The sequence below is a fragment of the Sorex araneus genome, chromosome 3, assembly GCF_027595985.1.
Source record: "Sorex araneus isolate mSorAra2 chromosome 3, mSorAra2.pri, whole genome shotgun sequence".
Lineage (NCBI taxonomy): Eukaryota > Metazoa > Chordata > Mammalia > Eulipotyphla > Soricidae > Sorex > Sorex araneus.
In genome coordinates this window covers 215,126,502-215,140,228 of record NC_073304.1, presented here as the reverse complement: position 1 = coordinate 215,140,228, position 13,727 = coordinate 215,126,502, and the positions used below count along the sequence as shown (strand labels likewise).

General features: G+C 40.8%; 2 protein-coding genes across 2 annotated transcripts in view; one reads left to right on the top strand and one right to left on the bottom strand.

The window, feature by feature from the left end:
- Window positions 1-12,949, bottom strand: part of SKAP1 (src kinase associated phosphoprotein 1) — a 328,733-nt gene extending 315,784 nt beyond the window's left edge. The window contains exon 1 of the mRNA XM_055132038.1: window positions 12,815-12,949. Within this exon, the coding sequence (XP_054988013.1) occupies window positions 12,815-12,860 (46 nt within the window). The 5' untranslated portion in view covers window positions 12,861-12,949. The remainder of the gene's footprint in view (window positions 1-12,814) is intronic.
- On the top strand, window positions 5,314-5,604 carry LOC129403332 (small nuclear ribonucleoprotein G-like). Its single transcript, XM_055130199.1, has one exon. It carries the CDS (start codon window positions 5,314-5,316, stop codon window positions 5,602-5,604), a length of 291 nt encoding a protein of 96 aa, XP_054986174.1.
- Window positions 12,950-13,727: the final 778 nt, after the last annotated feature.

Genomic DNA, 13,727 nt, shown 5'->3' with positions numbered 1-13,727 from the left:
TGCCTTTTCAGCAGGTATGAGTGGTGATGGGTCTGGTCTCGAAATATCGAAAGTAACTAAAGCAAAGAAAGAGAGTATTGTGCAAATTGTCTGCTACACAGGCAGGGGGAGGTGTGGAATGGGGGGAGGAGGGATACTGGGGATTTTGGAGGTGGATAATGTGCACTGATGAAGGGATGGGTATTGGATGACTGTATTATCAAACTCAAACATGAAAGATTTGTTACTGTACCTCACAGTGAATCAATAAAAAAAAATTTTTTTTTAAAGAATAACTTGTAAGCATCTTTGGGTATGGCCCCAAAACAAATAAACAACAAAAGTCACTCTCAGCAACATGTTCTTTATTTCTCTCCCCCAGGTAAAAGACTCACGAAATAGGTTCTTTTTAGTGAACTGGTTTGGAGGTTAACTTTTAAAGCATGAATGTTTTTGTCATTAAAGAAAAACATTCTTTCTAAAAGAAACTCAGTAAACATCGGAAGACACTGGAAGTGACTTATTTCAAAAACAGCAATATCAGCAATATCAATTTCAAAATCAGCTTCATCTCTTCAAATTTCACTGATACTTATAAATATAAGATTTTCTACTTAAAAAGACAACAATTTATCTTGTAGGTGCTTCACTGAACACTTTCAGGAGTTAATATCTTAAATAACTAGACATCCCTGCTTTAGGGATGGGAGATGAGGGAAAAGGATAGAAAGCTGAGATTGAAGAATAAAGGGGGAGAGAGACTCTTCAAAGGCACATCTACGGGCCCTGGGTTAGGATTGGTGGTGGTAAGTAGGGATCTTCAGGACTTCAATGAAACCACTAATAATAAGACAGGCTTTCCAGGAACAGACTGAGTCACACCCAGAGAACCACATTGGAAAGAAGAGAAAACCACATTTGATTGTAGGTATCTAGATAAACTCTGTATTTAATCAAATGTCACCATATTCCTTATATTGTTATTTTACAAAAAAAAATAGCCTGATGGCTCAAAACCAACTTCTACTGTCATGTTGACAATCCTGGTAGAGACTAAAATAAAAATTTCTGATTCTTTGACACTGGTATACTGAAGAGATCAGATCATTAGTAACTTTGCAATCATTTAAATATCTCACTAAAAACAAGCCTCTTAATCGTTAGCAATTAAATTTTCTATACTAAATATGGAAGGCTTCATGGAAATCTTACATTGCTTCAAGCTAACTAAATAAAATAATTCTAGTAGTGGGGTTTTTTAGTTTGTTTACAAGTTGTGCTAAATCTTGCATTGAATTTTTTGATCGGACAACAAATTGTAATCCTTAAGGCATAGATTTGTTGTTATTGTTGTTGTTAAAAGGTAAAACTTGACAGCAAGCTTAAGTTCATACCACCAGCTTTGTTTTGGCTTGTAGGAAGTATCAGAATACAATAAAGAAATTGTCAGCATGTTCTGGTTCTGGTTTGTTTCAACCTGCTGGATTGTTTTTGCCCCATGACCCAGGAAATGTGTGGAGTTTATATTTTTAATTCTCCATCTCCTTTCTTGTAGGGAAAAAAATGACAACACCTATATTCTCACAACACAGAGAAAACAAAACCAGAAACAAACACAGATAGAAACTTTGATTAAGTTTTAACTACTAGTCAGACTAAAAATCTAGAAGTAATGTTCTGCAATCATCATTGAGAGTCTAAAAATCTGACAGAGAGACTAGCACACATACACAAAGGTCCACACACAGATATGTTCTCTGCAGCAATGTGGAAGTTATTTTTTAAATGGAAATAGTCAGAGAAAGTTTAAACACTGATCGAGAGTTGTGTAGGTTTTCCACCTAATACTTTTCACACTCTAATATAAGTAAGTTATAGATAAATAGAAATTGTTCATATACTAGAAGCTTTACTAATGTATTTAATGGCAGATTTATACTTACACAAACTAGTTGAATTAGAAGTAATTATGATACTAGCTATTATGGGCTGGAGTGATAGCACAGCGGGGTAGGGCATTTGCCTTGCACGAGGCCAACCCAGGTTCGATTCCTCCGTCCCTCTCAGAAAGCCCGACAATCTACCAAGAGTATCCCGCCCACATGGCGGAGCCTGACAAGCTACATGTGGCGTATTCGGTATGCCAAAAACTGTAACAACAAGTGTCACAATGGAGACATTACTGGTGCCCATTTGAGCAAATTGATGAGCAATGGGATGACAGTGATACAGTGATGCTAGCTATTATAAATAGAGTATGATAAATAGCTGGTGTACTTAGCTACAGAAAATATTCTAAACAACACTATAATAAACCTCTTTGATAGAACTTTTAAAATAACTTTTCTTGGGTCTGGAGAGACAGTATGGAGGTAAGGCATATTTCTTACATGCAACCAACATGAGTTTGATCCCAAGCACCACAATGGGTAGGACCCCCCACATCTCCTGAGCACTGCTTGAGAGACCAGCACTCACCACACCCTCAAAAAAAATGTTTTGATAACTTTGTGTGAGTCTCTTGATCTACTGATCTATCCAATCTACCTATATTAGAGTGTTTCTCCTACATGAGAATTTAAGTAATTCATAAATTATTTTATCAAAACTATCAGCCTTTAGAAAACTTGTTTTCTGAATGCTAAGACCGCTCTGCTTCTGATTTCACATCTGTACTATTTTTCATGTAAAAAATGGATAGTAAAATTAAGCAGTGGAACTCAAAGAATCCAAATATGAAAAGCCATCTGTTATAATAACCTAACCTATAAAGCAGCACTGACAAACTGGAAAAGCAAGCAATGAACTTGGAAACACAGGGGAAATAAATATGAATAAATGTAGCAGAAATTATAGGTTTTCCTGTAGAATGTAATGGCTTATAACGTGAAAAAATGAAGTCTATGATAGTTATGTCAATATGTTAAGATTCTCAGATGATAGCAAACCTTGAGATTTACCTTATTTTCCCCATATTATTTAAATATTATTTTAAAATCTGGTGCTAGCTATTAAGATAAAATATGTTACCCATATTATCTAGGTGCAATACTTAAATAATAAGATTAAAAATATTAGGGTATTGCACCTATACAATAATGCTAATATATTTTCATCTTAATAGCTAGACTTCTTTTAAGGAGAAAACTGACATTGTTTAGAAAGATATGTTTGGTTTTCAATGGGAATGTAAGCAATTAAATAGAGAACTACAATACCTTTTCATGGTGGGGGTAGGGTTGTTAAGGTTATGTTCATGGGGGCTCTGTGCAGGGTGGTTTTGTGGAAATTGAGAGCAAGGATATATTTAGGAGTTTTGACTTTAGTATTACTGTCAGTATGAACTGGATAATCCTTTGCTATGAGAGGCTTTTCTATAAACTATAGTTTAGCAGCACCCCTGGCTTCCAGGCATCAGATCCCAACAGTACTTACCCAATTTATGACAATGAAAAATGTATTCCTGTGCTGCATAAAGTCCCCTGAATAACAAAAATCATCAGTCTAGACTTAAGGTGACCCAGAATAGAGAGCATGCAAGGGAACTTGGTGACCCTGAGCAGAGGGTGAAAGGGTGACATTGAGAAGGCATTTTCCTTATGGGATATACCTCAGTGACTAAGCACTTGCCTTGCATGTGTAAGGTCTTGAATCAGATCTCCATCACTGAAAAACAAAATTAAAAGGGGTTGGGGTGGGAGAATGCATGCTCCTTGAGATGATGAGGAGTTTTGAGTTCCCAAGGGCAGATAGCACCTAGAGTTCATTCTTTTTCTTTTCTTTTTTCTTTTTTGGGTCACACCCAGCAATGCACTGGGGTCACTCCTGGCTCTGCACTCAGAAATCACCCCTGGAGGTGCTCAGGGGACCATATGGGATGCTGGGAATCGAATACGGGTTGGCCGTGTGCAAAGCAAATGCCCTACCCGCTGTGCTATCACTCCAGCCCAAGCATCTAGAGTTCAAATGGCCTGGTAAATCCAGTTAGCATGTAGGCCTTACCTACGATGAAGTTCAAATCTTTCTATCAATAAAAAGTTATCAAACAAAAAAAAGAAAAGAGTGGGGTAAACATTTTATTTTTTCAAATGGAGATGAATCAAAAATACTATTTCTCGGGGCCGGAGTGATAGCACAGTGGGTAGGGCATTCGCCTTGCACGCAGCCGACCCGGGTTCGATCCCCGGCATCCCATATGGTCCCCCAAGCACCACCAGGAGTAATTCCTGAGTGCAAAGCCAGGAGTAACCCCTGAGCATCGCTGGGTGTGACCCAAAAAGCAAAAAAAAAAAAAAAAAATACTATTTCTCTCTATCTTTTTCTCTCTCGCTCTCTCTCTCTCTCACACACACACATACACACACACACACACACACACTGTTTTATAATTTAAGATAAGAAACACATATCTGTGTCAGAGATAATACAGGGGTTTAAGGTACTAAAGTGTTTACCTTACATACAGCTGTCAATCTTATGTTTACCTTACATACAGCTGTCAATTGCACCACATGTGTCTCCCCAAACACTGCCAGGAGTGATCCCTGAACACTGAGCCAGGAGTAAGCCCTGAGCTCCAGTGAGTGTACCACCCCAAAAAAAGGAATATTAAAATAGAAACATATCTTCTCTCAGTTTTATGGGGAAAAGACAGAAGCTAACAATAGAGAGCACCTTAAATAAAAACAAACAAAAAACAACCTTTACAAGTCTCCTCTAATTTAGAGATGCAAAGATGAATCATGAATCTAAGTACCTGAGTTTTCTTTATGAAGCAGCCACTACAAAATGAGAGATCAATAGAACTTCCTCAAAGAAATTAGAATTTTAAAATTTTATTTACCAAACACTCAGATACTATTCCAAGTTATTTTCTTTTATTATTGAAATTAATTCTATGAAATAGACACTACTATGACCCCTATTTTACATATGAGGAAACTGAGGATCCAAGACAGATACTAAGAAAGTAAAGTCAGGATCTGAACCTCGAAAATTTCACACAAAGAGAATAAACAGGACCAATGAGAAAAATGGAGGGGGAAATAGCTCTTGAAGAACAAGAGAAAATGCCTCCTTCTGTTCTAAGTTTTTAATTTTTTTGGTTTTTTTTGGTTGGCTGGGGGCCACATGTGGTGATGCTCAGGGCTTACTCCTGGCTCTGATCACTACTGGTGGGTTCAGGGGACTATATAAGGTACTGGGGATTGAATCCAGGTCAATTGTGTGCGAGGCAAGTAGCAACCCACTGTACTACTGCTCCAGCCTAAATAAGATTTTTATTTTTAAAATGCAGAAATTTAGTAGGAGGTTCCATCTTGCCGTGGAGACACCATGAGCAAAGCTCACCCCTGGGAGCTGAAAAAATTTATGGACAAGAAGTTATCATTAAAACTGAATGGCAGCAGACATGTCCACGAAATACTTCAAGGATTTGATCCCTTTATGAATCTTGTGACAGATGAATGTGTGGAGATGGCAACAAATGGGCAACAGAATAATATTGGAATGGTGGTAATACGAGGAAATAGTATCATCATGTTAGAAGCCTTGGATGAGTATAGACAGAGGTTGTTTAGAAGCCAAGTGTTTTCATGTGTTCCCATCATTGCATCTTTTTACTAATATAAAATTGGATAGTGTACATTTTCATGAATGTTTTTGTTAAATAAATTTTTGTAATAGTCAAAAAATGCAGAAACTTAAAATATATATATTTATCAAACAAGAGAGATAGTACAGGAGTTCAGGCCTTACAAACAACTGACACAGATTCAATTCCTGGCACTGTGTATGGTTCCCTTCTAAGTACCACCAAATGATCCCTGAGCACAGAGTCAGGTTTAAGCCCTAAACACAACTGGGTATGGCCAAGCCCCAAATTAAGAAAACAATTGTAATTATATCCTCAACAATACCCCAAAAGTGATTATATGTCAGAGTTTTATAGGTATAATAAAAAGCAAAACAATGAGTAATGAGGAAAGAATACATGGAAAATATTTTAATAAATAAATTCTGAATTTAAAATCAATGAAGTCACTGATGAATAAGATAATAAAAAATATAAAACAGAGTAGATCAGGGATTCATTAGTAGTTTAATATGAATCCCAATAAGACAAAATGAAGCAGTTGTAGCCAAAATGAAAATAATAGAAAAAACTCCCTATTAAAGAAACTCCTAATTCTTTTTTTTTTCTTTTTGGGTCACACCCAGCGATGCACAGGGGTTACTCCTGGCTCTCAGGAATTACCCTTGGCGGTGCTCAGGGGACCATATGGGATGCTGGGATTCAAACCCAGTTTGGCCGAGTGCAAGACAAACGCCCTACCCGATGTGCTATCGCCCCAGCCCCAGAAACTCCTAATTCTATAGGTCAAAAAAAGTTTCAATACAAAGCAGGCAAATGTTGTTGTTGTTATCGTTGTTTTGAGGTCACAGCTGGCAGTGCTTATAGACTATTTCCTGGACATTCCTGGAGATGGCTCTTTGTAGTGCCAGGGATCCAACCCAGCCCTCCCACATGCAAACCATGCACACTAGACCTTTAAGCTGTCTTCCCAGGCCTGGAAAATTATTAAAAATCCTAAGATCTTGACCCTATCTCATGACATTTTTTATTTGATTTGATTAGTTTTGTATGGGAGTGCATACTTGGCTGTGCTCAGGCCTTACTCCTGGCACTGTGCTCAGAGATCACTGCTGGTGGTGCTTCAGGGACCATATGTGGTGCCTGGGAGCAAATCCATATTGGCTGTATGCAAGGCAACTCTACCTGCTATACTATCTTCCAGTCCTCCCAGGACATTTTTTAAAACAAACAAACAAACAAAAATATCCTGTGAACATTCGGGCAGGAGATGGAAGGAATGAATTATAAAAAAAAAAAAACACATCAGGCTGCTGTCAGACTTCTCCCCCAAAATTGAGGAACAAATGATAATAGGCTGGGCTGGGAGGATGGGGAATAGAGTGCCCTCAGAAACTGAAACTAAGCAGACACATTTTCAGACCTTGCAGATGTTCTGTATAATACCAGAGTAGGAAATTCACTAAGTAATATATTCTAGATTAGTGGTTTTTAACCACAGGTCTGCAGGTCATAGACAATTCACAGGAACAAGAAGTTTGAAAACCATTGTTCTACATCATCACTTAGTAGGGCTTACTGCACTGTGCAATAAAGTAGTCACTGTGGCCACCATGCTGATGAAAAGTAGCCAATGTAATTGGAAAATAAAATTTCTTCTTTTACTACATTTTTTTTATGACTTGAATAGCCAGCTCTGGTCTACAGAACTGAACTTATAGGAGATGGGGGCAGAAAATAGTGGATACTAGGGAGGAAGCTGTGGGGCTGGAACATTGCATTCATGAAACCTTAACACAAATAGTATTGTAAATCACAGTTTAAAAAAGTATAAATCACACTTTAAAAAAGAGAGAGAGAGAGAGAGAAAGAAAGAAAAGAGATAAAGAGACAGAAAGAAGAAGAAGAAGATAAAAGAAAGAATGAACCAGGGAGACAGTACAAGAATTGGGGTTCGGGGCTGGAGTGATAGCACAGCAGGTAGGGCGTTTGCCTTGCATGTGACCGACCGGAGTTCGATTCCCAGCATCCCCATATGGTCCCCCAAGCACCGCCAGGAGAGATTCCTGAGTGCATGAGCCAGGAGTAATCCCTGTGCATTGCTGGGTGTGACCCAAAAAGCAAAAAAAAAAAAAGAATTGGGGTTCATGTCTTGCATATGCAGGACCCAGGTTTAATCCTGGGCACCAGGATTAATTGCTAAGCATCCCTGAGTGTATCCTGGGAGATCCCTAACCATCACCAGAGTGGCCCCAGTGGTCCCTGGCACAATAGAGCAGCACCAGTCACATCCTTGGAGCCTCAAATTGAACCATCCTGGTTGTCACTGGGAGTAGCCTCCAGAGTACTCTGAAAACTGCTTGGGAGGGCCTAAAATAAAACTAAGTTAAATTAAATGTGAAACAGATATAAATTCACAAAGCAGTCCAGGAGCAATTATGACAGAAATATCCCTAAATAAGAATGTCATTTCTGATATTCATATTTCTATAAAAATATATACTTCTTGGGTTTTTAATTCTAGAACAAAGATATTTTATTTTAATAAATTCTCAGTTTGCAGTGTTGTGCCAGAGTTCCACTTAGTGTGAAAACATTCATCCCTCTGATCAAACGACAAAGAATAAATTCAACAGGGAAGCCTTATAATAGGATAATACAATTTTAGTGACCAAGAAATTAATAATAATTAACTAACATAGGAGCACCAAGATGAATAAAGCAAATATAAGTTACAGTGACAATAACACAAGAATAGTCGAGGACTTCAACAGCCATCTTATAGCAATGGAAAGAGCATCTAGACAAACAGTCAAGGAATAAGTAAAATGAAAAGTTTTATTACTTCTTGAATTTTAATTCATATAAATGATGTATACTATTTTGAGCATTACTTCTGAGTTTAAAGCATTCAAAGGAATTTCCTTTCAATATGGCCTGGTTGAATAAGTGAAGAAAGTTCCTAATGCACTTTAGGAAAAATACTTATCACAAATGTTTAAAACAAAAAAGAGTACCTAGAGAATATCCTTAGCTATTCAGAGCAACACATTCCTGTGAGTTCCATACAGTTGGTATTTTACTATATTCAAAAAGATTTTATGGTTCGCTGTACCAACCAATACAAATCTGGAGAACAATCTGAAAGGAAATGATTAATGACTGCTCCTTTCTAAGGAAGCTTCAAAGTAAGTAACTATACTCATATCAGAATCAGTTTTAATGCAGCAATTCCTATTAAATGCAGCTGAGTTATAGAGGCTGTTTTGGTTTTAATCCATATTCTGAGCAGGTTTTAGGTACCTTATAGGTAGTTGAGACTTAGAACTGCTGAGGTAAAGTCAGTGGGTCCCATTCCATTACACAAGACACACTGTGAACCAAGGAAATATTTATTCTACCTCCTCACACTTGCCCCATGTCCTTAGGACTTCAAAAGCAGAGCTAGAAAGACAAGGAAGAAAGTGATAGTGCTCATATCTGTGGAACAAAGATTATGCAAACTGCCAGAGTGCCTTTGTTTTTGTTTTCAGCATGGTTATCATAAAACAAAAACAAAAAGATAACTTCCACATCTGAAGCCTGATTATGTGAAAACAGACCTGAATATTTCCTCCGCTTTCAATAAAGCAGTAGACACCCTTCATTTCACTTATCTATAAGCTTCTTACTTGCTGATATGGACTACTTACTATTCCTATATGAGAGCTTGACAAGTTCTATCTAAAGAAGCTGTTTCCTGATTTACCCAAGAAGCCGCTAACATTTTCCAAAAATCAAATAAAGCATTTGAAAAAGTCCCATATTCTATACATCACCATAGCTAAAAAAGAGAAAAACATTTGCCTCTGTTTAAGTTACTTCTCTGGTCACCAATTAGAAACAAAATATCTGGTGATTGTCATAATTTTAACAGTATAAAGATGCATGAAATAAAACAAATAGCCTCCCTTCCCCTTTCATTAACTCCCAAACCAATTAAAGTTAACAGTTTGATGTATATTCTTTCTTCCAGGCTTACACAAACATACATTTGCACGGCGGGGGGCGGGGGGAGTAATTTTGGTTCTTGGAAGATTTTTGGTTTATTTTCAGAGGGCTTCCCCAGCTGTGCCTGAGGGATTGGAGCCCACTTCTGGTAATACTCAGCCATGGTTCAGGTCTGACAGTCAGAAGTTCAGGATAGGTGGTATAGGAGGGTTGCACAGTCAACTGAACTTGGGACCTTGTGCACACATGGCAGGTGCTCCACCCTTTGGTCCAGTTTGTTTTTAAACCTCAAAAGAGGACATTATACAGACAAATGTGCAATTTCCTTTTCACTCTTAAAAATATGTTATGGATATTTTCTAGGCCAAAAAGCACTTCCTTTTTAAGGACCGCTAAATATTTCAGAAGACAAATAATTTAATCATACCATCACCTCACCTTCCCAACTCATGAACATTTAGGATGGGTCCCTGTACACATATTTATTTATGTGTACACATATTTTATGTCCTTTCATTTCAATAGCAGATGTCTAAACTGGGGCTTTATTCATAATCCATTGAGTCATTGTTCTACCTTTCCCAGGTCATGGAAAATTAGGATGGATATTTTTTACATATACTTTGTGTCCTTTCAGAAACAGGTTTCAAAGAAGTTGGGTTTCTGGGTCAAATGAAACATTTTAAAAATGTTTAAAATTTTATCCCTAGATAAAATTAATTGGGGGCGGTCTTCAGAATTTCTGTTCCCTTTTCATTTCACAAAATTTTGGCATAAACCATTCACAATGTTTAGCATATTTTATTTTTAAAAGCACACATATTATGTTAAAAAAAAAACCTGTCACTTAAGCTCATGCAGTTATAAATAAATAAATGCTTAAGTTATGGCTGTGATGGCCAGCATTAAATCACTGTGCAAATCTTATGCCGTGGTTTATGAAAGTAGTAATTCATTGTAGAAACTCTACCCCCACGGCCATGTGGCAGCACTATAGTGGCAGCTCTCACACCCTGTTACTCCCTCCAAGAGTGACAATATACAAAGCTGGACTTTAATATTTTCTAATAGCCAGCAGTTAACCTTAAAGGAGTCAGGAGGTGGGGGGCAGGGAGGTAAGACAAATAAATAATAACAGATGATAAACTGATCACCATTATGAATCTCTAATGTCCACAAATTCTGTGTAGTACAATTAATAATTCTGCTGGTCTACCCCAGAGACTGTTTCATAGAGTTTAAGATCTATAGCCAATATGTTGCTATGATTACATGCACCTTTCCAAAATATATTCTTCTCACAGTTTTCAGTCTGTTGAACCCCACTTTACTTCAGATTCAGAATCTAACTGTGAACTTTTCATTTTTAAGATCTTAAAAGAAAGCATTAGCCAATGAAGCTCCTTAAAATGTAATCTCAGACTCCTCCAGGTAGTCTAAAGACCTAAGCACCAACAGAGATTGTTAAGACACAGCAAGTTTGATACAGAAGTATGTGACATGCAATTAATCTCCATTCAAACCCTGCTCTGCTTGTCAGCAAACAAAGGTTCTGCTTTAGAAGGAGATCTGAAGACTTCAATTAAAAACAGTCAGCTAACAAGAAAATAATCTAAGCTAAAAGAAGGTGGCAGGTGCAGAAATGAGTTGTTTACCAAACTGTCAGTTTTGAGCCAAAAAGAACTGCACATCAAAAAATGTTGAGGGAGTGGAATGCACTACAGGCCTCAGAAAAGAAAAAGGCGAATTCTACCAAGGCCACTCACAGAACGGAAGTATGGCTTAACAAGCCTGTAAATGAGGTTTCCTCTCATCAAATGGCAGACACCAATGAAAAGGACTGGGTCCATCCTTAAATGCAAGGGCAGAATTAAACTTTTTTGAAGTTTCTTCCCCCTGGAGTCAGACCCAGCCTTCTCTACATAACAAACTTGATTGAATTGAGGGCCAAAGAGATAGTACAAGGCTTGAGGCACTTGTCTTGCAAGCTGAGGCTGAGGCTGGTTTGATCCCTGGCACTGCACATGGTGCCCTAAGCATTACCAGTGAGCACCCTAGGTGTGGTTGCAGAAATAAAACAAGTTCAAATATTTAATTGAAATGCTGGGTGTGAGACTGGAGCGATAGAAAAGGAAATGATAAGTTACTTCTTTGGTGATGATGTCCAGGTAATGCTCTTTTGTAAACACTTTTTTTTTTTTTAATTTTCAAAGGAGAGATTTCCTCAAGAGATAAGTGAAACGGATTTTGGAAACTTCCCTTCAAAAGAAATACCTAGTTGACAACTTTCACAGTCCAGGATGGAAACAGTGCTATAAACAGCCTAAAATGACCTGCCAACTATTTGATTAGGAGGCATTTATACCAAGATAACAAGGTAATGCAGATATAAAACCAATTAAATCGAGAGAAAGAGGGGAGAGTGAGATACAGAGTGCCAAAAGCATGACCGGCCCAAAGCAGGCCATCTGTTAAATATGTGTCAAAAATGTCACTTGGATGCCAAAAAAGTTTAATTCCAAGCCAGCCATTTCCTCCTGAGATCCTTATGAAACCTCAGATTCCAGGCCTCCAGGCACTTGAGTTGCAGGAAAGCAAGTTGTTTGGGGCAGAAAAAGTGGGAAGGGAGCAGCGCCCCCCAACCTCCAGCGCCCCCAGTCACACCGTTGAGGAGTTGGAAGGTGGGGGGGGCAGTTCAGCCCCCCTCCACGACCCCCCAAGGATAGGTCCTCTCTGAAGGCGCGAATCTGAAGGGGAATCCACCTCCAGGGACTTTTCTAGAAAAGGGTCCTGTGTGCAACCCCGAGTGCAAACAATCTGCCTGGGGTGGGGGGGGGGCTACAAGACTCCCAACGTCTGAAAGGCTTGTGGGGGCCACAAACTCGCAGTGACGCGCACGCCCCCTGACAGTCTCTGGGACCCCTCAGGAGGAAGCCTCCTCAGGAGGAAGCCTCCTGAGGGGCTGCTGTGAGGTGCCTGGGGCCGGGAGGAGGGCGGGAGGGTTTCCTAAGGAGAAAGGCGCGGGGTTCAGACCCCGAGGGCGGCCTGGGGCGGCGAGGGCCCCCCAGCCCCGAGGAAGAGGCCAACGTGGTGTGAGGTGCGCGCGGCGGGCGGGCGGCGGGAAGCCGGCGGGCCGCTGGATGCTCGAAGCCGCGAGGCTGTCGCGTGGCCGCGCGGGTCCAGCCCGCGTCTCCCTGCGGGCCGCTCGCCCTCGGGGCTGCCGGGGCGCCGGGGCGGGGGCCGGGGCGTTACCTTGCAGGAGCCAGCGGATCTCCTCAGGGAGCGCGGCGGCCTGCATGTCGCCGGCTGGGCGCGGGGAGCCGCCGGGGGCACCTGCACCTCAGTCGCCGCCGCGGGCCGAGCCGCGGGGCGGGGCCGGGGGCGCGCTCAGGAAGTGGCGCGCGGCGGGCGGGGGCGCGCCCCGGGCGCGTGGGGGCACACCTGGGCGCGGGCGCGAGACACCCCCTCGGGGAGGCGGGGGGGGGGGGGTGGGCGCGACCCGAACCTGACACCTCCCTGCGCTGGGGGTCAGAGCGCCGACCGGCGGAAGCCCCGCATCTTTCACCCGCGCCCATCCGCGCCCACGGAACGCTCGCTCTAGTGACACTCGCGCCCTGTAAATAATGAAAACCTCCAGTATTGGGGGGAGTCTGGGGCAGATTGTCCCTTGGGCCCTGCTAAGGGGATAGAAGGAGGAGCAAGGGGAGGAAAGGGGGTCGTAGCCCTCTCCTGTAAGAGCTGACAGAGGGCAAAGTGAAGGACAAGGTCACGGGAAGTTTATCCCCTCGTTCAAAGTACCTCTCAGACACGTCCATTCAAAGTAACCCCTCCCTTCCCCCAACATTGTGACAGTAAGGTTAGGAAGCGCCTATCAGGACACTGGGCAAGGGCAGACCGGATTGCTGTATTATTTACCCACCATCTGCACAGCTACAATAACATCAAACAATGTTTTTTTTTTTTTAGGCACCCTGATTTACATTAGTTAATACTGAGGTTTCATGAATCCAGTATTCCAATACTAGTGTCCCCACAGACACAACCTACCCCCCTTCCAATGTTGATCTCTTTTAAAAGTACAATAATCCCGAGGTACACCTGGCTATTGTACACAGTGTTCACACAAAGGTGGCCCTGGCTCTCAGGGAAGGAGGGAACGTTGGGG

Bases quoted from the DNA above. Each gene is read 5' to 3' on its own strand.
- LOC129403332 (XM_055130199.1), top strand. From the start codon at position 5,314: ATGAGCAAAGCTCACCCCTGGGAGCTGAAAAAATTTATGGACAAGAAG.